Genomic DNA, 26,084 nt, shown 5'->3' with positions numbered 1-26,084 from the left:
CTATTTTCTCCCCCTCTAGATCACGAACATCACCAAGCTCAAAGACTTCTTACTACAACACAGGAAGGATTATGTGAGTGCAGGAAGGTAAGACTATAGCCGTCTACTTTCTATACGTGGCAAACTCTGCCTGTCTCCAAAATGTGTATGTCTGCTTCCGGCAAGCGGCGAGCCCGAGCGAGTAGTGTGGTCTTTAGCAACAGGCTCCAGTCTAGTTGTCGGCAATAATTGAAGTGCAACCAAGCAGAAAAGGATTAACGTCCTGGGGAAGGAAAAAAAACGTCTCTTCAAGGTCCCCTCTGTATTATTGGCGGGTGTGTTTTGCTTGTTTAGTTTGTTTATAAGTCTTCACCACAACACATTAACTAAACATTAAAGATGTCTGTAGGTGGGGCCCTTTTGCTATTAGCGGTGGGAAAATCCATCAAGAATCCATTTGTAGCTATGTGTGCCGGCCTCATCTAGTTTTAGTTTGTTCCTGCAATCTGATTTTTGACTTCCTTACTCAACCACATGACTAAAATGTTCTCCATTTAGCTGCCATGAACTCCAGCTACCTCACCCACGTTGTGTTTGATAGCCATTCGTCCTTATGGCCTGTGTAGTTATGGAGCGTACCGATCCAATCCATATTTTTATACTGCTCGTCCTCGAGAAAATGTTGCATGATGGGCCACGATGCGTGTACATGTCATTTTAATCGAGAAAGACTGAGCAAAAAACAAAACAAAGATGTGTAAAAATTAGGGGTGTAACGGTACGCAAAAATTTCGGTTCGGTACGTACCTCGGTTTAGAGGTCACGGTTCGGTTCATTTTCGGTACAGTAAGAAAACAACAAAATATACATTTTTTGGTTATTTATTTACCAAATTTGTAAACAATGGCTTTATCCTTTTAACATTGGAAACACTATAATAATTCTGCCCACGTTAATCAACATTAAACTGCCTCAAATTGTTGCTCAGATTAAATAAAATTACAAAACTTTTCTTCTACATATAAAAAGTGCAACATTAAACAGTTTCAAGTCAACTCATCATGCTTAATTTATTACAGCATTTGGGAAGCCTGTAGTTGATTTTTATTATAAAAATGTTATATTTTTATCTACATGTGATAGCAGGGACTCAAAACTAGGCTGCTCCATTACTAATGATTAATGTAACTTTAGCTGAAAAAAATGGTACAATAGCAATAGAAGAGTCTTCAAGTAACAATATTCAAATACTAACATTGTTGGGTAAAATATAATTTGGTTTTATTCTGAATCCAGTGAAACAGATGGGTGGTTTTAGCTGATATAAAGACTTTCAGGTGTTCATATATATGTCTATGTTTAAAGGCCTACTGAAACCCACTACTACCGACCACGCAGTCTGATAGTTTATATATCAATGATGAAATCTTAACATTGCAACACATGCCAATACGGCCGGGTTAACTTATAAAGTGCAATTTTAAATTTCCCACTAAGCTTCCGGTTGAAAACGTCCATGTATGATGACGTATGTGCGTGACGTCAATCGTTGAAACGGAAGTATTCGGCCCAATACAAAAAAGCTCTGTTTTCATCTCAAAATTCCACAGTATTCTGGACATCTGTGTTGGTGAATCTTTTGCAATTTGTTTAATAAACAATGAAGACTGCAAAGAAGAAAGTTGTAGGTGGGATCGGTGTATTAGCGGCGGACTACAGCAACACAACCAGGAGGACTTTGAGATGGATAGCAGACGCGCTAGCCGCCGACCTCACCTTGACTTTCTCCGTCTCCGGGCCGCCGACCGCATCTATGATCGGGTGAAGTCTTTCGTCGCTCAGTCGATCGCTGGAACGCAGGTGAGCACGGGTGTTGATGAGCAGATGAGGGCTGGCTGGCGTAGGTGGATAGCTAATGTATTTGGCATAGCTCTGTGAGGTCTCGTTGCTAAGTTAGCAACAACATTGTTAAGCTTCGCCAGCCTGGAAAGCATTAACCGTGTATTTACATGTCCATGGTTTAATAGTATTGTTGATTTTCTGTCTGTCCTTCCAGCCAGGGGTTAGGTTGGAGTTCAAATCCCAGCCGAGTCATACCAAAGACTATAAAAATGGGACCCATTACCTCCCTGCTTGGCACTCAGCATCAAGGGTTGGAATTGGGGGTTAAATCACCAAAATGATTCCCGGGCGCGGCGCCGCTGCTGCCCACTGCTCCCTAAGGGGATGGGTCAAATGCAGAGGACAAATTTCACCACACCTAGTGTGTGTGTGACAATCATTGGTACTTTAACTTTAAAGGCCTACTGAAACCTACTACTACCGACCACGCAGTCTGATAGTTTATATATCAATGATGAAATCTTAACATTGCAACACATGCCAATACGGCCGGGTTAACTTATAAAGTGACTTTTAAAACTTCCCGGGAAATATCCGGCTGAAACGTCGCGGTATGATGACGTATGCGCGTGACGAAGTCAGAGTAACGGGAGTTATGGTACCCGTAGAATCCTATACAAAAAGCTCTGTTTTCATTTCATAATTCCACAGTATTTTGGACATCTTTTGCAATTTGTTTAATGAACAATGAAGGCTGCAAAGAAGACAGTTGTAGGTGGGATTGGTGTATTAGCAGCGGACTACAGCAACACAACCAGGAGGACTTTGTTGGAGCGCTAGCCGCGCTAGCCGCCGACCTCACCTTGACTTCCTACGTCTCCGGGCCGCCAAACGCATCGGGTGAAGTCCTTCGTCCTTCTGCCGATCGCTGGAACGCAGGTGAGCACGGGTGTTGATGAGTAGATGAGGGCTGGCTGGCGTAGGTGGAGAGCTAATGTTTTTAGCATAGCTCTGTGAGGTCCCGTTGCTAAGTTGCTAAGTTAGCTTCAATGGCGTCGTTAGCACAGCATTGTTAACCTTCGCCAGCCTGGAAAGCATTAACCGTGTATTTACATGTCCACGGTTTAATAGTATTGTTGATTTTCTATCTATCCTTCCAGTCAGAGGTTTATTTTTTTGTTTCTATATGCAGTTAAAGCACGATGCTATCACGTTAGCTCGTAGCTAAAACATTTCGCCGATGTATTGTCGTGGAGATAAAAGGCACTGAATGTCCATTTTGCGTTCTCGACTCTCATTTTCAAGAGGATATAGTATCCAAGGTGGTTTAAAATACAAATCCGTGATCCACAATAAAAAAAGGAGAGTGTGGAATCCAATGAGCCAGCTTGTACCTAAGTTACGGTCAGAGCGAAAAAAGATACGTCCATTACTGTCTCTCAAGTCCTTCACTGTAACGTTCCTCATCTACAAATCTTTCATCCTCGCTCAAATTAATGGGGTAATCATCACTTTCTCGGTCCGAATCTCTCTCGCTCCATTGTAAACAATGGGGAATTGTGAGGAATACTAGCTCCTGTGACGTCACGCTACTTCCGGTACAGGCAAGGCTTTTTTTTATCAGCGAGCAAAAGTTGCGAACTTTATCGTCGATTTTCTCTATTAAATCCTTTCAGCAAAAATATGGCAATATCGCGAAATGATCAAGTATGACACATAGAATGGATCTGCTATTCCCGTTTAAATAAAAAAAAATCATTTCAGTAGGCCTTTAACTTTAACTTTATTTATTTTGTTTCTATCTGCATTTAAGCCCGATGCTATCACGTTAGCTCCGTAGCTAAAGAGCTTCACCGATGTATTGTCGTGGAGATAAAAGTCACTGTGAATGTCCATTTCGCGTTCTCGACTCTCATTTTCAAGAGAATAGAGTATCCGAGTTGGTTTAAAATACAAATCCGTGATCCACAATAGAAAAAGGAGAGAGTGTGGAATCCAATGAACCCTTGTACCTAAGTTACGGTCAGAGCGAAAAAAGATACGTCCTGCACTGCACGCTAGTCCTTCACTCTTACGTTCCTCATCCACGAATCTTTCATCCTCGCTCAAATTAATGGGGTAATCGTTGCTTTCTCGGTCCGAATCTCTCTCGCTGCATTGGAAACAATAGGAAAATGTGAGCAGCCCTTCCTCCTGTGACGTCACGCTACTTCCGGTAGGGGCAAGGCTTTTTTTTATCAGAGACCAAAAGTTGCGAACTTTATCGTCGTTGTTCTATACTAAATCCTTTCAGCAAAAATATGGCAATATCGCGAAATGATCAAGTATGACACATAGAATGGATCTGCTATCCCCGTTTAAATAAAAAAAAATCATTTCAGTAGGCCTTTAAGTATTTGGCAGACGCTTTTATCCAAAGCGACATACATAAAAAATACATATAAAACAATCACTGTAAACATGATCATTTAAGGGAAGAATGTAATACAAAATATCAATACAAAGTGTCAAGACAGAATAAACTCTCTGCTTCTGCAGCAACAGAGATACAGTCTATAAGATATATAGATATCTAATGTATTCATACATTGTTTATGTAGGATATACGCATGTATGTATAACCTAATCATATTGTTTCTTCAACTTCAAAATAGCTGACGGTTTTTTTCCCCCTTCTCTGGGATTATATTCCCAGTTTTGATCTCGGACGTCTGGTCACTTATAGCATATAAGAATATTCTGTTACTGATAAGCAAACTATGAAAAATAAAACATGTGTCCTTTATCATAGCTACACGTATGACAAAAAAAACGCGTGAAAATCAGTGGTATTCAGTGAGGTAAGACGAATTAAATGCGCTGACAGTTCATTGCTCCTGCCAAATGAATTGCACTGAGTGGAGCGGATCACCACTCCAAGATGGCGGCCCCGCGTCTCGGCAGTAGGCAGTAGCGCTCGATGCTGCGTCTACTTATAAGATGTCTTTGATTGACACATTCAACTTAAAAGCAAAGGTTACTTCCTGACTACAACAACACACCTAGAACAAACTGAAATCAACGCATTTTATTATGAACAAATTACATTTATTACTGCATAAACACACACAAAAGAACTGGAAATTTGCATCGTTAAGTACTGGCATTGATTCCCAGGTATCGGGACCGTATCAGTTGAAATGTAAAAAGTACCAATTACTTCTAACAGGGCACATGTAGACTTTCTGAGCTAACACATCAGTTTTGTGGAGAATGCATATATTTTTAAGAGTTATTTCTTTATTCATAGTCATGTTTAAAGCAGCTAATATTTTCCCATGTGTACTCTTTATGCTTGTATCTTATGTCTGCAAGTAAACTGGGTGCCTTACCTTGAAGCGTTGGAATGTGGGAGTTGGAGTACTCCCTTCTTATCTTATCTGTATTAGAACAATGAGGCTGTATTCCTTTCTGGGCAGGGTGGGGGCTGTTTTCCTATTCAATAAGTTGTCTCTTCCCGTTTGATTTTCAGACCTCTTCTAGATGCTGGTATTAGCGCACTGTAGGACTGGTCTCCTAAAGCTTTAGTAAAACTTGATAATATTCCTATTCTGTCTTGATGGTCCTTCTTACTCAACATATATGTCATCTGAAAGAACTTGGGATTGACCAGTGACTTTAATTCCCTGAGAGGAAGACTGGTCAGACGCAACAGTATGTATTTCCTTGATGTTTGTTGTTTTGTGTTCCAGTCTCATCTCATCAGACCTCTCCCGCATGACGGACAGTGAACGCGATCAGATCGACCAGGATGCCCAGATCTTTATGAGAACATGTTCCGAGGCTATCAAGCAGCTACGCACTGAAGGTGTGCAACATCTGCAGTGACCTGAGAAGACCGATCATTTAGTTTGCTTCATTTTGACTTTCTAGCTGAGAAGCAGGTGACGTCAGCCCAAAATAAAGAGCACAGGCGTGCTGTCTTGGACCTTGTTGACGTGTATTTGAAAGGTGAGTACAAAAGAGAAGAAATATTGTTTACCCTGTAGTGTTTTTGTGGACTATGTTTGTGTTATAAAGGAGTTTGTAAGCTGTACTCGGAGCAGAGGGCCATACGAGTCAAGAGAATGGTGGACAAGAAGAGACTGTGGGTATTGGTTGTTTAATTATTATTGTGGTTACGTGGCAGGATTGTAAACACATGAAGTTCTCGGTTTTCAGGTCCCGGCTGGGATCTGAGCAGCACAGTCGCGTGGAGAAAAGAGTAGATGAGGAGCCCGCCAAGAAAAAGAGTGTAAAGGAGGAGAGTGCTGGTATGTTACCCAGTCTTGTGTAGGTCTATACATGATGAATATTTCATGTTTTTTCTATAGAAGGAGCCATTGCTTGTTTTTTATCGGCCCCACTCTGTTCTAAAAATACAAATCATTAATTATCTCTATTATTAGATAATACAATCATTTGCTTTGTCACCTGTAACGTTTTATTCAGATAGCATAGCTTAGCATGCACAAAATGTATCAACGTTGAAAAAGTTTAGACACCCTTGGTCTATGGTATTTTGATCACTTTCTTTAACGCTCTGGGTAGATTCCCAATGTTTTTAAACTTGCTAACTCAGTACTAGAATAGTAATGAGTCGTCACCCTGAATAAGAAAACTTACAAAGATCAGGGCTGTCCAAACTTTTGCCACTGAGGGCCGCAACACTGAAAAATGGAAGCATGCGGGGGACATATTGATCTTTTTCATTTTAAAAACCATAACAATAGATAGATTTGTTCAACCTGGAGGGCTCCCCCTCAAGTTCGGTCACAAGGACCCAGAAGTCATAATGTTAAAAATAAGGCCTATATTATTATTTTTTTCAACGCTTAAATCTGTAGGTCAAATTAAGTATATAATAATAGAATAGAATGGACTTTATTGTCATTATATTTGCATATAACGAGATTAAGGACTCCAACTTAAGTTGCGGTAGTGGAAACAAATATGGAATACAAATAAATCACATAAGTAATAAAGATAAAAAATAAGAATTTAAATAAAGAGACTACTATCCAATAAAAACAATAAGCAATCCTGTACAATATACAAAACAATATGTGACCCGTGCTGGCAAAATGAGTCGGAATACGCACAGGCTAATTTTGACCTACAGGCAAATAAGTGAAAAAAATGTATCTTGGTTGAAATTGAGATTTTCACAAAATTGAGTCCATAAAGCCACAATCTAGCAATCCCAATCATGGAAATAGGAAGAAAACATCTTAAATCACCTTTATTTGAAGGTTGTGTACGAGGTATGTCTTCAGAAATTAGTCCTTTGTGTTAAAATTCCTTGAGAAAATCAAGTGTTTTCAACGCTCACTCGCGGCAATAAGGGGGAATCCCCCTAGCCATATTTGGTATCATTGTGACGCCAAGTTTACCTACTTTCTAAAAATGAGCATGGAATTCCCGATGACGCCATTCTGAACCAATATAAATCGAGTTCTTAAACCTGTCCAGACGTAAACAAATCCGGCTTGTTGCTAAGCGGTCGCTGTGAGGCGTACCCTCATTGGTTGAATCACCCCGCGCGGTGCATTGTGGTATCATTGCAGCGCCCTGATGAAAAACAACACACAGTAATTCGAGCGGAATATTTGGTGAAAAAAGGTGATTTTCGAACATTTAATTATTATTTTTGTGGATAAGTTAGACTGTTTTACATTCCGTAATGGATTTAGAAGGTGGAGAGGGTACACAGGCGGTTGCAAGTGCGCTAAATTCACTGCAGTCGGCGAATCTTCTTAGTGCTGCTGGTCAGGAATATTACGGACAGCTGACCAGCTGACAAACTGACCAGTGAACAAAAAAACTGTGACATAACAGTGTTGAAATGTTTGTACATAACCGTTTTCAATAGAGTTGAATATATATTTTTCCTTTAAACATGGGATTTGACTTTAATTGTACCAATTTTGGTGTTGCTACAAGGACTTTTAAGGTATGGTTGCTATGGAGTTTTGTTTTGGAACATTCTGTTCTGGAACAGTAAACTTTAAGCTGTTTTTTCTCAAAACGGACCCTCAAACTTGGTCGACTTCAATCGGATGTAACTCGGTCATTTTCTGTCCGATTCCAACAAACCATATATCATTTTGAAGGTCTTTAGATGGAGAATGTGTAAATAACAATAACTCAGTTTTTAAAATGTCCTCATTGTGACTCATTTTGCCAGCACAGGTCACATATACAAAAAAACTGTACAATATACAGAACAAAACAAGAGTACTGGAGTCATAAAGTAATGACATAAGTTTTTTTTTTTTCATGTTTTATACCCTTTTTGTTAAAGAAACCCCTGTTTTTTATGGCAAAATCACAAATTATGCAACATTACCCCCCCAAACAATGTTCATAGTGGAATATTTGATGTGAAGTTATTAAAGAGGTCAATAATGAACTGATGTTGATGTTTTATTCTTTTTGAACAATGACAGTTAAAAAAAAAACACTAACATTTTCAGTGATCTAAAAGGTCACCAGTCGTAGAAGTGTTAAAAATAAGTCTTTTTTTTTTAAAAATAAACTTTTAATATTTTAATCTCTTGATCAACTTCAGATCTATCCGTCAATTATATGTTTTAATAAATTGTTTCTAATGTTTGTTTCATTCTTTTTTTGGAAGCACACTAAGTATGCAATATTTCCCCAAAAATGTGCAATATTTGATGTGAAATAATCTGAGCCTTACATTGATTTTGATTCATTATTTTTTGAGCAATAACCGTTTTAAAGAAAAAAACAGTCTGCATGGCAGCGTTGTGTTATTAAAATCAACATTGCAACCTTTTCTCGTTACATTTCACCTGTGTGCTCTTTTTTTCCATGTTTTATGGGTCTTTTTTTTATTATTAGTATATTTAGATTGTGCCGCAGGCCATTAAAAAGTTAGTTGCGGGCCGCTAATGGCCCCCCAGGCTGCAATTGGGAGACCTCTGACATAAATCATACATCACAGTATAATACAGTATGAGGCCTTTTGGGCTCATGACTCACTGTAAGCCTGCATTTAACTAAGGCTGACTGTACACTCAGTGGATCTTTCTGTGTGTCTTTGTTGTAGACAAGAGTGCTTCAGAGGTGCTGGACCCGAGCATCAACTTGTGGGAAGAGAGCAAAGTAGAGGATGAGCTTTCTCCTGAGGAGATTCAAATGGTTTGTGACCTCTTAGACTTCATTTTTGTTCTTATTGGTATACATTAAACTCCTAGCTGTCCACCACAGGCAAAAACACTTTAGTATGGGGAACATATTCTAAGTAACAAAGACTTAATTTAGAGTTATTTGGACACTAGGGGAACATATAAGGGTTAGGGTTAGGGTTAGGGTTAGGGTTCGGGTTGCTAATAAGCAATAATTCTGAGGTTATCGAGGGAAGACTCTTAGTTAATGGCTTACTGGTTGTATAATAAGGCCATGCAGAATAAGGCATTAATAAGTACTTAATAATGACTAATTATAAGCTAATATGTTACTAATTTGCATGTTAATAAGCAACTAATTCATGGTGAATATGTTCCCCATACTAAAGTGTTACCATAGCATGTAATATTTACGTACTTTGGTCATTCTAAGCATACGGCGGCGCTTTTATCCTTCAACAACTATTACTAATCATGGCAGACTTAGTCCATAGCACCTTTGCATAAACCGCAGGGTTCAAAGCTTAGGAAAAAAGTAGCGGTACATTACATACATACATATATATATATACTGTATACCGTAATTTCCGGACTATAAGCCGCACCTGACTATAAGCCGCACCAGCTAAATTTAGGGGAAAATACAGATTGCTCCACATATAAGCCGCACCCGACTATAAGCCGCAGGGTTTTGATGTGTAATTACCGTAGTATATAGGGGTTCCTGCTACCACGGAGGGGATTGTCGGGACAGAGATGACTGTTTGGGAACGCAAATCGTCCCATTTATTAACAATAAATCTTTCAATCATTCAATCAAACTTTCACATCTTTGACATAGCGAACAGCATTCGTGCAGAGTACAAATAATACAACGGTGCAAAGTAATACAAAGTGCTCGCCTGTACGTTATCAAAATAACCAGCCTACCGGTATATGAAAAGTCAGTCTTTAATCATTGTGTCATCGTCTTCCTCCTGCGTACTAAAACCACCGAAATCCTCTTCGTCGGTGTCGGAGAAGAACAGGCCGTAAATAAGCCGCACCCTTGTATAAGCCGCAGGGACCAGAACGAGGGGAAAAAGTAGCGGCTTATAGTCCGGAAATTACGGTATGTGTGTGTGTAACTGATGTCAACATTTTGTCTTTTTCTCCTTGGATTCTTGCTGTTTTCCCAATATTAAAGACAACAAAGACTACTTTGGGACAAATAATGATCCAGAACCTTATATTTTTGAGCCTGAATATAAGGAGGATGAGCTACACGTTTTAGAAGCTGAGTGATAAACAAATCCAGCAAGTAGCACTATTCCTAAGTGCTTTGCAAGATAAACAAACTAGGAAGATAATAGAACAATCACTTACTGTACAATGTCTGTTCTCACTGGGATGCTGACTGATTGGATGTTTGTATCTTCCAGTTTAGAAGAAGAATTAATCATAATCCTCATGCAGGCAGAAAAGGTGTCCGCAAGCGAGCATTTTTTGTGTCTTTCTTGCTATCTGCGAGTCTAAGTTGAATGTCAAAGTTGGCCAACTTCTCAGTTAATGGCCCCAACCTTCTACTATACAAGTGAGAGGCATTATTTATAATGTAAAATTGACTTTTACCAACTCAGTAGCGATGCAGCAGCTCAGTATGTCAATAGCCACATAAGCTAGTTAGCTAAATGATCACGGCGCCGCTAAAAGTAGTTCCTCGTTTGTGCTTACAATAACAATATCGATGGTTAATATTCAGGTCATGAGATGTAAATGAAATATTGTTTTGATGTTTTAAAGGGCTTTATGGGTGCAATAGAGTACTCCCGTTAGCTGCATTGTTGGCTGACTTTTACTAGCCTTCATTTACGAGTTAGAATGCATCAAAAAAGAAAAACATATGTCTTCTTGTCTTACATAAGGATTGTGATTGATAGGCTAAATTCCAGAATAAGTGCAGTTGAAATGCGTTTGGCATTTTGGCAGACTGTAATTGACGAAATCCTCCACAAGGGGGAGTTATTTCACTGTGATTGTGTTTCAAAGATCGTTCACTTGTGAGATGTATCTAGTATTGTGGTCCTCTATGACCATGCATTTGTAATTATTCGTCTTTTGTGGAAGGAAATGTTCTAGAAAAACAGATGTCATGTTGTTATTGTTATTAAAAGTGGAATAAACAACAAGTAGGGATGTTCCCATCGGAGTGTTATGATGCCGATACCGATCATCTGTTAGTAAGATCGGCTGATACGATCACATGCATTAACTGTAAATGTTTATATTTAATTATGGTGAGTGCTATTGACAGTTTAAAAATATTAATGCAGTATTTCAACTAGTTCCTTATTTTATTACATCAAATAGTTTGAGCACAACAAAGTCAACAGTACACAATAACTAAACAAAAACACTATTAATTATTTAGATTATTAAATTAAAATTATAAAAATTATTAAATTAAAATGATAAATTATTAAATTATAAATTATTAAATTAAAATGATAAAAATTATTTAAATACTATCTATTAATCAGGGTTTTCCAGGGATGTATTCCCTCTTTTTGTAAACATTAAAGCCAACTTTTTTATCTATTGGTACCTGTTTTCGTGTATTTTAGATCCCCATAAGTCCCGAAAAGTGAAATCAAACCATGGTGGAGATATTTATCAAACAATCTTACTAAATAGGAGTCAAGAGAATGGTGGACATACTTCCTTCAAACGAGTGGTTTGGAATTGGCTCTGTCGATATATGGAAATATCCACTGACGCCACAAGTCAGAAAACGTCAGTGGATATTTCCATATATCGTAGAAATGTACCCAAAGTTCGTCATTGTAGTCCAGCGCTGTAGTCAATAAGCTCCTTCTTTTTCTCCATCCTCTTGTTGCGGAGCAGACTGGCTCGTACATGCACATGCATCCTCTGCTGTTGCCATTGCTAATACAAAGCAGTTCAAAATTCTATCCGTCAGTAGACTGGATATGCAAAAACTACAACATGGATGACGGGGAGAAGATACAGTCTAAGTGGAGGCACATACATTTGAGCGCCCACAAAGTGGCCCCGTCCCGAAGAGACAGTCAGAAAGCGGCTTGGTCTGTCGAACATCATTTATGCAAAATGTAAACACTATTAGATGTTATGTAGACCAGTGTTTTTCAACCTTTTTTAAGCCAAGGCGCATTTTTTTCATTGAAAAAATGCGGAGGCACACCACCAGCAGAAATCATTAAAAAATGAAACTCAGTTGACAGTAAAAATTCGTTGTCGCAATTGTTGGATATGACTTTAAAGCATAACCAAGCATGCATCACTATAGCTCTTGTCTCAAAGTAGGTGTACTGTCACCACCTGTCACATCACACCCTGACTTATTTGGACTTTTTTGCTGTTTTCCTGTGTGTAGTGTTTTAGTTCTTGTCTTGCGCTCCTATTTTGGTGGCTTTTTCTCTTTTGTTGGTATTTTCCTGCAGCAGTTTCATGTCTTCCTTTGAGCGATATTCCCCGCATCTACTTTGTTTTAGCAATCAAGAACATTTAAGTTGTTGCTATCTTTTTTTGTGTGGACATTGTTGATTGTCATGTCATGTACGGATGTACTTTGTGGACGCTGTCCGCTCCACACGCTGTAAGTCTTTGCTGTCGTCCAGCATTCTGTTTTTGTTTACTTTGTAGCCAGTTCAGTTTTAGTTTCGTTCTGCTTAGCCTTCCCTAAGCTTCAATGCCTTTTCTTAGGGGCACTCACCTTTTGTTAATTTTTTGGTTTAAGCATTAGATACCTTTTTACCTGCACACTGCCTCCCGCTGTCGCCTGCATATTGTGATCACGACAAATCATCGTCGTTGTTCCCGAACTCCACAAAGCAATTAGCTACCAGCTGCCACCTACTGATATGGAAGAGAATAACATGCAGTGTTTCCCATAAACTGCTAAGATACCTGTGGCGGTGGGGGCGTGGCTATGGGCGTGGTCACCGTGACATCATCGAGCAATTTGCATAATTTAGTACAGTGATATGATTTTCTCTAAAAAGGCTAAAAAAATGTATACTTACTAATTAATAATAACAGTTTTGTTTTAAACGTCCATCCATCCATCCATCCATCCATTTTACAATATAATTACAACACTTTATGTACAAAAAAAAAAATATATATATATATATATATATATATATTTTTTTTTTTTTTTTTTTTTTTGTGGCAGACGTAATTCTTTCGTGGCGGGCCGCCACAAATAAATGAATGTGTGGGAAACACTGACATGGTTACTCTACAGTACAGACACTCAACAACGGCACATTATTTGCGGATTATAATTACTGGTTTGCAAAATATATTTTTAACCCAAATAGGTGAAACTACATAATCTCCCACGGCACACCAGACTGTATCTCACGGCACACTAGTGTGCCGCGGCATAGTGGTTGAAAAACACACCATCTTGGTCTCGGTGTGTAACATGTCCTTCAGTGATAATCATACCTGGAATATTAAGAAATGCAGTTTAGTTGATGAGGTGATTTTTATGCAATTAGGGTAGCAACTCCACGCTCTGTATGGAGATAAATAATGAATTGCTAACTTCTCAGCGGGGGGTACTACAAATAAATGCAGTATCAGCCTGAGGTTGGTGTTATTAATCGGCAATGGTGATCACAAATGTTTTCATGAAAATGGTCTGATACTGATCACTGGCCAATTGATTGGCACGTCCCTAATTGTTGTTTCCATGTGTGCAGTTTGAGCAGGAAAACCAGAGGCTGGTGAGTGAGATGAACAGCCTGGTGGATGAAGTCAGGTGAGTCACGTTTACCTGCCGACATAGGAATGGCCATCTCTCTCTGTCTTTAGCTCCTATTTGGAGAGAGATCATAACGCCGCGTCCCAAATGTTTGCTGTTGCCTCCGTCAGACAAATCGAGGGGAAGGTGGTGGAAATCTCCCGACTGCAGGAGATCTTTTCCGAGAAAGTCCTCCAACAAGTAAGCTGACTCACTCACATGTCAAGTCCTGTGAGTGACGGGCTCTTGTCCTGGCAGGAGACGGAGATAGACAACATTCACCATCTGGTGGTCGGAGCTACAGAGAACGTGAAGGAAGGCAATGAGGATATACGGGAGGTGAGCTACAAATAATAATACAGTGGTGGTCAGAAGTGTACATACACTTGTAAAGAACATCATGTCATGGCTGTCTGGAGTTTACAATCATTTCTACAACTCTTATTTTTTTGTGATAGAGTGATTGGAGCACATACTTGTTGGTCACAAAAAACATTCATGAAGTTTGCTTCTTTTATGAATTTATTATGGGTCTACTGAAAATGTGAGCAAATGTGCTGGGTCAAAAGTATACATACAGCAATGTTAATATTTGCTTACATGTCCCTTGGCAAGTTTACCTGCAATAAGGCGCTTTTGGTAGCCATCCACAAGCTTCTGCTTGAATTTTTGACCACAAAATTGGTGCAGTTCAGCTAAATTTGTTGCTTTTCTGACATGGACTTGTTTCTTCAGCATTGTCCACACATTTAAGTCAGGACCTTGGGAAGGCCATTCTAAAACCTTCATTCTAGCCTGATTTAGCCATTCCTTTACCACTTCTGACGTGTGTTTGGGGTCATTGTCCTGTTGGAACACCCAACTGCGCCCAAGACCCAACCTCCGGGCTGATGGTTTTAGCTTGTCCTGAAGAATTTGGAGGTAATCCTCCTTTTTTCATTGTCCCATTTACTCTCTGTAAAGCACCAGTTCCATTGGCAGCAAAACAGGCCCAGAGCATAATACTACCACCACCATGCTTGACGGTAGTTATGGTGTTCCTGGGATTAAAGGCCTCACCTTTTCTCCTCCAAACATATTGCTGGGTATTGTGGCCAAACAGCTCAATTTGTGTTTCATCTGACATCACATGGACAAAGATAAGACCTTCTGGAGGAAAGTTCTGTGGTCAGATGAAACATTTAGCTGAACGTAGGGCTGGGCGATAAATGGAATATACTCGATATATCGGGGGTTTGACTATATGGTGATATTGGAGTATACGTTGTCACGCAGTTGCTTTTAGCTGTGGGCATTACACTACTGGCTCTTCTCACTCTTTCTTGTCTCTCCTGCTCACAGAGACATAAAACAAGCGCACCTTCTTACATACGTCACATACTGTCACGCGTGCAACGTCATACGCTCTCGCCGAGCAGAGAGGTAGCGGCATGGGTAACATTAGCTGTGATGCTAGCGGAGAGGTGCGAGTGGTAATACGAGAGAAAGAAGGTGCGAATCTGGTAACAAAAGAAGGAAGAATTAATTCCCAAGAAAAACAGCAGGGGGTCCATCGTCTGGCGGTGGTTTGGCTTCAAGCGGGAAGATGTCGAACAGACAACCGTAATATGTCAAGTATGCGGCAAAAGCGTTGCTACAAAAAGTAGCACCTATTGCTAATATGTAGCATCATTTGAAAAGTCACCCGCTAGAGAATGAAGAGTGCTTGAAACTCCGCATGTCAACATGCCACACCCACAAAATGCCCAAGCAACAATCTCCACATCAACACCGTATGAAAAAACTAGTCAACAACAGAAGGAGATAACGTCCGCAGGAACCTACCACATAGCGAAGGACATACACTATTTGATTTCCTATTATGCAACTCATTTTTATTTGACACTTATTGAAATATCTTGTGTGACATCATGCACAAAAGTGCACTTTATTTGTTTGTAACTATTGTAGTGGCGTTCTGTACAAAAAGTGCACTTTAATTTAGTGTTGTTTTAATATTAAGATTAAGATTAAAGATTAAAGTACCAATGATTGTCATGTCATCTTAATGACATCATGCACAAAAGTGCACTCTTAGCTTGTTTTAAAATGTCTCTGACAATCTTGCACTTTCTGTTTTGAAATGACATGAATGTTTGTGCCACTGCTTAATAACTGTTTAAAAAATACACTTTTGCTAAATTGACTTAATTGTGATTTCCCTCTCTGCATGAAAGTTTAAAAGTAGCATATATTAATGCAGTATGAAGAAGAATGTTTTAATGTAGACACATAGAATCATCACACTGCTCTGATTATATGCATCAAGTGTTCATTCAAGGCTAAGGCAAAATATCCACATATATATATGGTGTATCGTGACATGGCCTAAAAATATTCAGATATTAATAAAAGGCCATATCACCCAGTCGTAGCTGAACTGCACCAATTTTGTCAAAAGGAGTGGTCAAAAATTCAAGCAGAAGCTTGTGGATGGCTACCAAAAGCGCCTTATTGCAGGTAAACTTGCCAAGGGACATGTAAGCAAATATTAACATTGCTGTATGTATACTTTTGACCCAGCACATTTGCTCACATTTTCAGTAGACCCATAATAAATTCATAAAAGAAGCAAACTTCATGAATGTTTTTTTGTGACCAACAAGTATGTGCTCCAATCACTCTTATCACTAAACAATAAGAGTTGTAGAAATGATTGGAAACTCAAGACAGCCATGACATGATGTTCTTTACAAGTGTATGTACACTTTTGACCACCACTGTCAGTGTTTCCCATAAACTGCCAAGATACGTGTGGCGGTGGGGGCGTGGCTATGGGCGTGGTCACCATGACATCACGAGTAATTTGCATAATTTACTACAATGATATGATTTTCTCTAAAAAGGCTCAAAAAATGTATACTTAATTAATAATAACAGTTTTGTTTTAAACGTCCATCCATCCATTTTACAATATAATTGCAACACTTTATGTACATATTTATATACAGATTTGAACAATAAGTTATTCACTGAAATATATTTATTAATTGTGGTTCTTACAAAAAATATATCTTATAAAATATAAAAGCTAAAATGTCTCTTAAAGCTCTGCCCCTTTAATTAGTGCATACTAAATAATTTAACTTTAGCCTACTACTACAACCATATTATTTACCAGCAACATAAAGTGAAACAGAGGCAGAGGTGTCCTGCCACAGTCAGTAACAAATAAACAGAAAACAGTAGTGGTCAAATACAAATAAGGCAACATGAGAAGTATCCTACACTTCTCTTTTGTAAAGTAAATCTGAACAGCCTATATGGGCATCTACATCAACTATATGATTTTCCTGAAAAGCTGGACAGGACAAAAAAAAAAAAAATTTTTTTTTTTTTGTGGCGGACGTAATTATTTCGTGGCGGACCGCCACAAATAAATGAATGTGTGGGAAACACTGACTGTAATAACATACGCTTTATGTTTCTTTGTTTGTGTGAGCAGGCCATCAAGAACAACGCTGGCTTCCGTGTGTGGATCCTTTTCTTCCTGGTCATGTGCTCCTTCTCGCTGCTCTTCCTGGACTGGTACGACAGCTAGCAGGACCAGATGAAGACTGAGTAGTTGTGTCACCTTGGACTACAAAGACTGGTAACACAGACCACCTCCTCACCATCTGTAGAGGGCAACTGCGCCTTTTTTTGTGTTGGAATCTTTCACAATAATTATGAGAGACAAGAAGACAAAAGTTTTTTTTGTTTTTTTTTGCATTCTAACATGTAAAGTGAAGCGATTTCTATTTATATAGCGCTTTTCTCTAGGGACTTAAAGCACTTAACATAGTGAAACGTATTATCTGGGTTACATTTAAAGCAGTGTGGGTGGCACTGGGAGTATCTTGCCCAAGGACACAATGGCGGACGCAGGGATGGAACCTGGAACCCGTAAGTTGCTGGCACGCCTGCTCTACCAGCCACGCCACCCCAAAAAAAACGACTCGTTCTTGGAGGCTAGCAATGCAGCTAATGGGAGCGATCAATTATACCACTAAATCACTTTAAAAATACATTGAAAAAGCGTCAACAATACTTCATTTACGTTGTGTAACATGTATAATAACTAACTGTGTAATTGTAAGACTGAACACTGAGGAACTCTTTCTGGCGTACTAACACATCGTGTTACGGTATTCGCCGTAAAAGCGAGCTACAGCAAGAAATAAGATAGCAACTGCATCAACACAAGTTTGAGTTTGTAATGCACAACACAATGTGATAAGACGCCAATCTGTACTGACTGAAAACTAATCATATTACAGTATCTGTAAAGTATTATTTCAGGTTTTGTTTGTATTAAAGTGTGACTCACTCCATGGACACTTGTCTGTTTGGTCCAGCTGGCCAGGGACATTTTTTTTCCCGGTTTATTTGGGTAAGCACTCTTTTTTTGTCTAAATAGCTTGGCTTCAAATTCCACATTTTGCTGCTTCGAGTCACTTTGACCTCACTCTCTCGGCTTCCGTCTGCTCCAACGTCTCACTCTTCCTTTGTGCTGGCATCTATAAGCAGCAGTAGTTCATCCTCCATATATTCAGCTTCAAAAAGATAAGGTTGTGAATCCTCAATTCTCCAAAAAAAATTGTCGTCTTTTTTATTTGTTACCCAGTCTGCCATGATTAGAAAACACGCACACGTTTGTTGCCGGAAGTCGGAAGTGCGTTGCTATGCAAATAGGAATAAATGTGCAGAGGATTTAGTATCTGTAAAGTATTATTTCATGTTTTGTTTGTACACAGCAAGCCAGACAGTGTATGTACTGTAGTTGAACTAACACGCATAACATGCCGCGTGTAACATGATCAATATTAAAGTGGACACTTGTCTGTTTGGTCCAGCTGGCCAGGGACATTTTTTTCCCGGTTTATTTGGGTAAGCACTCCATTTATGTTGAAATAACTTGGCTTCAAATTCCACATTTTGCTGCTTCGAGTCACTTTCACCTCACTCTCTCGGCTTCCGTCTGCTCCAACGTCTCACTCTTCCTTCGTGCTCACTTCTAGAAGCAGTAGTTCATCTTCCATATATTCAGCTTCAAAAAGATGAGATTGTGAATCCTCAATTCTCCAAAAATAGTCATCGTCATTGTTTGTTACCCAGTCTGCCATGATTAGAAGACAACTACACATTTGTTGCCGGAAGTTGGAAGTGCGTTGCTATGCAAATAGGAATAAATGTGCTGAGGAATTAGTTCCAGCGATGATTAAAATGACCAATATAGGGTAAATATTGTACATATTACATATTGTTATGAAGGTGTCTGTATTACATTATTGTGGAGGGGGCGTGGCCTGCGGGCCTTCAGCGAAGCGGGGTGTGCCAGGACCCGCGAGGCCACGCCCCCTCCACAATTTTATATATATATATATACTTGCAGTGTGTATATAAAACGTTTGATGGAGGACTTTGAAGTTGTTTAGAGGCTTTGAAGGCTGACTCCCATTAGCCACATCTTGCGAGCGTTTTTCTTTTTTTTTAAAGAAAATAAAAAGATTAATTGATTGATTGAAACTTTTATTAGTAGATTGCACAGTACAGTACATATTCCGTACAATTGACCACTAAATGGTAACACCCCAATAAGTTTTTCAACTTGTTTAAGTCGGGGTCCACTTTAATCAATTCATAGTACAAATATATATTATCAGCATAATACAGTCATCACACAAGTTCATCATCAGAGTATATACATTGAATTATTTACAATCCGAGACATGTGTCTTCTTGTCTTTCATAATGATTGTGGACGAGAGGCAAAATTCTATAAAAAAAAAAAAGTGTAGTTCCCTTTAACATTTGAGCACAATGTCCGCTTTAACCGAGCGACGGTCTTTGCTGGCGGTCCCACCAAAAAAGATTGAAATCCTGTCGATGCCTGACTGAAAAACAGCCTTTTTAACAACATTTAAATGCACTTGAAGGTTGCATGCAGACTTGTTGTTACATAATAACAATAATGTTGTTACATAATAACAATAATGTTGTTACATAATAACAATAATGTTGTTACATAATAACAATAATGTTGTTACATAACAACAATAATGTTGTTACATAATAACAATAATGTTGTTACATAATAACTAATGTTGTTACATAATAACAATAATGTTGTTACATAATAACAATAATGTTGTTGCATAATAACAATAATGATGTTACATAATAACAATAATGTTGTTATATATTAACAATAATGTTGTTACATAATAACAATAATGTTGTTACATAATAACTAATGTTGTTACATAATAACTAATGTTGTTACATAATAACAATAATGTTGTTACATAATAACTAATGTTGTTACATAATAACAATAATGTTACATAATAACAATAATGTTGTTGCATAATAACAATAATGTTGTTACATAATAACAATAATGTTACATAATAACAATAATGTTGTTACATAATAACAATAATGTTGTTACATAATAACAATAATGTTGTTAAATAATAATAATAATGTTGTTGCATAATAACAATAATGTTACATAATAACAATAATGTTGTTACATAATAGCAATAATGTTATTACATAATAACAATAATGTTGTTGCATAATAACAATAATGTTGTTACATAATAACAATAATGTTACATAATAACAATCATGTTGTTACATAATAACAATAATGTTACATAATAATAATAATGTTACATAATAACAATAATGTTACATAATAACAATAATGTTAAATAATAATAATAATGCTGTTGCATAATAACAATAATGTTGTTACATAATAACAATAATGTTACATAATAACAATAATGTTAAATAATAATAATAATGTTGTTGCAAAATAACAATAATGTTGTTACATAATAACAATAATGTTGCTACATAATAACAATAATGTTGTTACATAATAACAATAATGTTGTTACATAATAACAATAATGTTGTTACATAACAACAATAATGTTACATAATAACAATAATGTTGTTACATAATAACAATAATGTTGTTAAATAATAATAATAATGTTGTTGCATAATAACAATAATGTTACATAATAACAATAATGTTGTTACATAATAGCAATAATGTTATTACATAATAACAATAATGTTGTTGCATAATAACAATAATGTTGTTACATAATAACAATAATGTTACATAATAACAATCATGTTGTTACATAATAACAATAATGTTGTTACATAATAATAATGTTACATAATAACAATAATGTTACATAATAACAATAATGTTAAATAATAATAATAATGTTGTTGCATAATAACAATAATGTTGTTACATAATAACAATAATGTTACATAATAACAATAATGTTAAATAATAATAATAATGTTGCATAATAACAATAATGTTGTTACATAATAACAATAATGTTGCTACATAATAACAATAATGTTGTTACATAATAACAATAATGTTGTTACATAATAACAATAATGTTAAATAATAATAATAATAATGTTGTTACATAATAACAATAATGTTGTTACATAATAACAATAATGTTGTTGCATAATAACAATAATGTTGTTACATAATAACAATAATGTTGTTGCATAATAACAATAATGTTGTTACATAATAACAATAATGTTGTTACATAATAACAATAATGTTGTTACATAATAACAATAATGTTGTTGCATAATAACAATAATGTTGTTACATAATAACAATCATGTTGTTACATAATAACAATAATGTTGTTACATAATAACAATAATGTTGTTACATAATAACAATCATGTGTCCATAAATCACACTTTGAGAATGTTCTTGCCAGAGCAGATGACCATTAAAACCAGCTCATCTCTCACTTCCTGCTCCCTTTCACAGCTTCCGCCGTCTTTCTCGGCTTCAGGCAATGATTTGATACCAGATGATGAATGAAATCTATGTCACGCTTCTAGATTAAATGAATATCAGCAGAAAGCGGCGCTCTGTTCTGCTTAGTATCTGCTGAATGAGAGCATTTCAACAGATTATTGTCCCACACCAGCGGTGTCTAAAGTGCAGCCTGGGAGACATTTTTAGCTTGTATTTGTACTGGCCCTCGTCATATTATCAAATAAAACACATGAATTATCAATGATGTATCATTAGATATTTCACTCATTTGCTTAGTCACCTACAGTGGTGGTCAAAAGTGTACATACACTTGTAAAGAACATCATGTCATGGCTGTCTTGAGTTTACAATCATTTCTACAATTCTTAATTTTTTGTGATTGGAGCACAAAAAACATTCGTGAAGTTTGCTTCTTTTATGAATTTATTATGGGTCTACTGAAAATGTGAGCAAATGTGCTGGGTCAAAAGTATACATACAGCAATGTTAATATTTGCTTACATGTCCCTTGGCAAGTTTCACTGCAATAAGGCACTTTTGGTAACCTGCTGCTTGAATTTTTGACCACAAAATTGGTGCAGTTCAGCTAAATGTGTTGCTTTTCTGACATGGACTTGTTTCTTCAGCATTGTCCACACACGATTAAGTCAGGACTTTGGGAAGGCCATTCTAAAACCTTCATTCTCGCCTGATTTAGCCATTCCTTTACCACTTTTGGGGTCATTGTCCTGTTGGAACACCCAACTGCGCCCAAGACCCAACCTCCGGGCTGATGATTTTAGCTTGTCCTGAAGAATTTGGAGGTAATCCTCCTTTTTCATTGTCCCGTTTACTCTCTGTAAAGCACCAGTTCCATTGGCAGCAAAACAGGCCCAGAGCATAATACTACCACCACCATGCTTGACGGTAGGAATGGTGTTCCTCCTGGGATTAAAGGCCTCACCTTTTCTACTCCAAACATATTGCTGGGTATTGTGGCCAAACAGCTCCATTTTTGTTTCATCTGACATCACATGGACAAAGATAAGACCTTCTGGAGGAAAGTTATATATATATATATATATATATATATATATATATATATATATATATATATATATATATATAAGGGCTGCAACTAACGATTAATTTGATAATCGATTAATCTGTCGATTACTACTTCGATTAATCGATTAATAATCGGATAAAAGAGACAAACTACATTTCTATCCTTTCCAGTATTTTATTGAAAAAAAACAGCATACAGGCACCATACTTATTTTGATTATTGTTTCTCAGCTGTTCGTACATGTTGCAGTTTATAAATAAAGGTTTATTTAAAAAAAAAAATATATATATATTTTTATTTTTTTTTAAAAAGCCTCTGCGCATAGCATAGATCCAACGAATCGATGACTAAATTAATCGCAACTATTTTTATAATCGATTTTAATCGATTTAATTGATTAGTTGTTGCAGCCCTAATATATATATATATATATATATATATATATATATATGGTCCCTAGTGCGTGAATGTTGTCTATCTGTGTTGGCCCTGCGATGAGGTGGCAACTTGTCCAGGTTGTACACCGCCTTCCGCTGGAATGCAGCTGGGATAAGCTCCAGCACCCCTGCGACCCCGAGAGGAACAAGCGGTAGAAAATGGATGGATGGATGCATATTTATGTATGTATGTATACATGTGCATGTATAAATGCATGTATATTCATCCGTCTGATTATATATACATTTATATATGAGTGTGTGTATGTATGTACAGTATGTATATATACTGTAGATATATGTGTATACAGTGTTTCCCACACATTCATTTATTTGTGGCGGCCCGCCACAAAAGAATTACGTCCGCCACAAATAAAATAAAATTAAAAAAATATAGTTTTTCTGTTGGTTTTTTTTGTTTAGTTTTTTGGTCCTGTCCAGCTTCTCAGGCAAATCATATAGTTGATGTAGATGCCCATATAGGCTGTTCAGATTTATTTTTGCCTTATTTGTATTTGACCACTACTGTTTTCTGTTTATTTGTTACTGACTGTGGCAGGACACCTCTGCCTCTGTTTCACTTTATGTTGCTGGTAAATAATATGGTTGTAGTAGTAGGCTAAAGTTAAATTATTTAGTATGCACTAATTAAAGGGGCAGAGCTTTAACAGACATTTTAGCTTTTATATTTTATAAGATGTATTTTTTGTAAGAACCACAATTAATAAATATATTTCAGTGAATAACTTATTGTTCAAATCTGTATATAAATATGTACATAAAGTGTTGTAATTATATTGTAAAATGGATGGATGGACTTTTAAAACAAAACTGTTATTATTAATTAGTAAGTATACATTTTTTGAGCCTTTTTAGAGAAAATCATATCATTGTAGTAAATCATGCAAATTACTCAATGATGTCATGGTGACCACGCCCATAGCCACGCCCCCACCGCCACAGGTATCTTGGCAGTTTATGGGAAACACTGGTATATATATTTAGTTGTTGTTTTTTAATGTGTTGTCCCTACAATTTCCCCCTCTGTGTTCTTCTGGGAAGCCCTGACTCATTAAAGGGAGACTTGACAAGTTGTTGTTGGGAAACGTGGGCACTTTATTTCAATTATTTTCAACATTTAATGTAGCAAATGCACTTGAATGGTACTTTATTATTATTATTATTATTCCAGGCTATGAACATGAGGCATTTAACAGTCAGGTACAGTGGAGGGGAACAAAGCATCGGGACAATGAAGCACTTTCACATGTTCCCTCCCAAACAAAGTGGCTAGGATGTCGACACAACACAACACAACACAACACAGCGTCAGAAACATTCAGTGCAGCATCAAAGTGATGCTGACAAACTTGTGGAAGCTGCAAAGAAACACTCATGTGTTCACCAACAAATGTGAGGGAGCCTCCATGAATACACTCAGTACATCAAAAACAAACAGTATAGTTTGCAGTCCAAAAAGAGCACAAATGTGAACTAAATACATTTTCTTGCTGGTGTTTGTTGTCACTTTCATGTTTGTACATTCTGCAGCCATCTTGTCAACACTCACTACACCTTCCTCTAAATGTATGTTGCCATGACGACGCTGCTGCGAACACTAACTCCTCCACCATCCAAACTACAGATGTCCGATAATGGCTTTTTTGCCGATATTCCGATATTGTCCAACTCTTAATTATCAATACCGATATCAACCGATACCGATATATACAGTCGTGGAATTAACACATTATTATTAGAGATGTCCGATAATGGCTTTTTTGCCGATATCCGATATTCCGATATTGTCCAACTCTTAATTATCAATACCGATATCAACCGATACCGATATATACAGTCGTGGAATTAACACATTATTATTAGAGATGTCCGATAATGGCTTTTTTGATGATATTGTCCAACTCTTAATTACCAATTCCGATATCAACCGATACCGATATATACAGTCGTGGAATTAACACATTATTATTAGAGATGTACGATAATGGCTTTTTTGTCGATATTCCGATATTGTCCAACTCTTAATTACCGATACCGATATCAACCGATACCGATATATACAGTCGTGGAATTAACACATTATTATTAGAGATGTCCGATAATGGCTTTTTTGCCAATATCCGATATTTCGACATTGTCCAACTCTTAATTACCGATACCGATATCAACCGATACGATATATACAGTCGTGGAATTAACACATTATTATTAGACATGTCCGATAATGGCTTTTTTTGCCGATATCCGATATTCCGATATTGTCCAACTCTTAATTACCGATTCCGATATCAACCAATACCAATATATACAGTCGTGGAATTAACACATTATTATTAGAGATGTCCGATAATGGCTTTTTTGCAGATATTCCGATATTGTCCAACTCTTAATTACCGATTCCGATATCAACCGATACCGATATATACAGTCGTGGAATTAACACATTATTATTAGAGATGTCCAATAATGGCTTTTTTGCGGATATTCCGATATTGTCCAACTCTTAATTACCGATACCGATATCAACCGATACCGATATATACAGTCGTGGAATTAACACATTATTATTAGAGATGTACGATAATGGCTTTTTTGCCGATATCCGATATTGTCTAACTCTTAATTACCGATACAGATATCAACCGATACCGATATATACAGTTGTGGAATTAAGACATTATTATTAGAGATGTCCGATAATGGCTTTTTTGCCGATTTCCGATATTCCGACATTGTCTAACTCTTAATTACCGATACCAATATCAACCGATACCAATATATACAGTCGTGGAATTAACACATTACTATTAGAGATGTCCGATAATGGCTTTTTTGCCGATATTCCGATATTGTCCAACTCTTAATTACCGATACCGATGTATACAGTCATGGAGTTAACTCATTATTAGAGATGTCCGATAATGTTTTTTTGCCGATA

At 37.1% G+C, this 26,084-nt stretch overlaps 1 protein-coding gene across 4 annotated transcripts in view; it reads left to right on the top strand.

Moving 5' to 3' along the window:
- stx18 (syntaxin 18) overlaps nt 1–21,898 on the top strand; it is an 87,230-nt gene extending 65,332 nt beyond the window's left edge. For 2 of the 4 annotated variants that reach the window (XM_062044376.1, XM_062044359.1), the window contains exons 2-11: nt 20–87; nt 5,553–5,668; nt 5,734–5,811; nt 5,881–5,947; nt 6,022–6,113; nt 8,915–9,006; nt 13,724–13,782; nt 13,896–13,965; nt 14,023–14,103; nt 17,249–18,114. In XM_062044376.1, the coding sequence (XP_061900360.1) occupies nt 5,578–5,668; nt 5,734–5,811; nt 5,881–5,947; nt 6,022–6,113; nt 8,915–9,006; nt 13,724–13,782; nt 13,896–13,965; nt 14,023–14,103; nt 17,249–17,344 (726 nt within the window). In that variant the 5' untranslated portion in view covers nt 20–87; nt 5,553–5,577 and the 3' untranslated portion in view covers nt 17,345–18,114. Of the gene's footprint in view, nt 1–19; nt 88–5,552; nt 5,669–5,733; nt 5,812–5,880; nt 5,948–6,021; nt 6,114–8,914; nt 9,007–13,723; nt 13,783–13,895; nt 13,966–14,022; nt 14,104–17,248; nt 18,115–21,628 lie in introns of those variants that run through there. The other 2 variants (XR_009825853.1, XR_009825854.1) reach the window with 2 other exon arrangements.
- The last annotated feature ends 4,186 nt before the right edge of the window (nt 21,899–26,084 follow it).

The sequence above is a fragment of the Entelurus aequoreus genome, linkage group LG01, assembly GCF_033978785.1.
Source record: "Entelurus aequoreus isolate RoL-2023_Sb linkage group LG01, RoL_Eaeq_v1.1, whole genome shotgun sequence".
Taxonomy (NCBI): Eukaryota; Metazoa; Chordata; class Actinopteri; order Syngnathiformes; family Syngnathidae; genus Entelurus; species Entelurus aequoreus.
The sequence above is the reverse complement of the archived record's forward strand: the minus strand, read 5'-3'. Positions and strand labels throughout refer to the sequence as shown.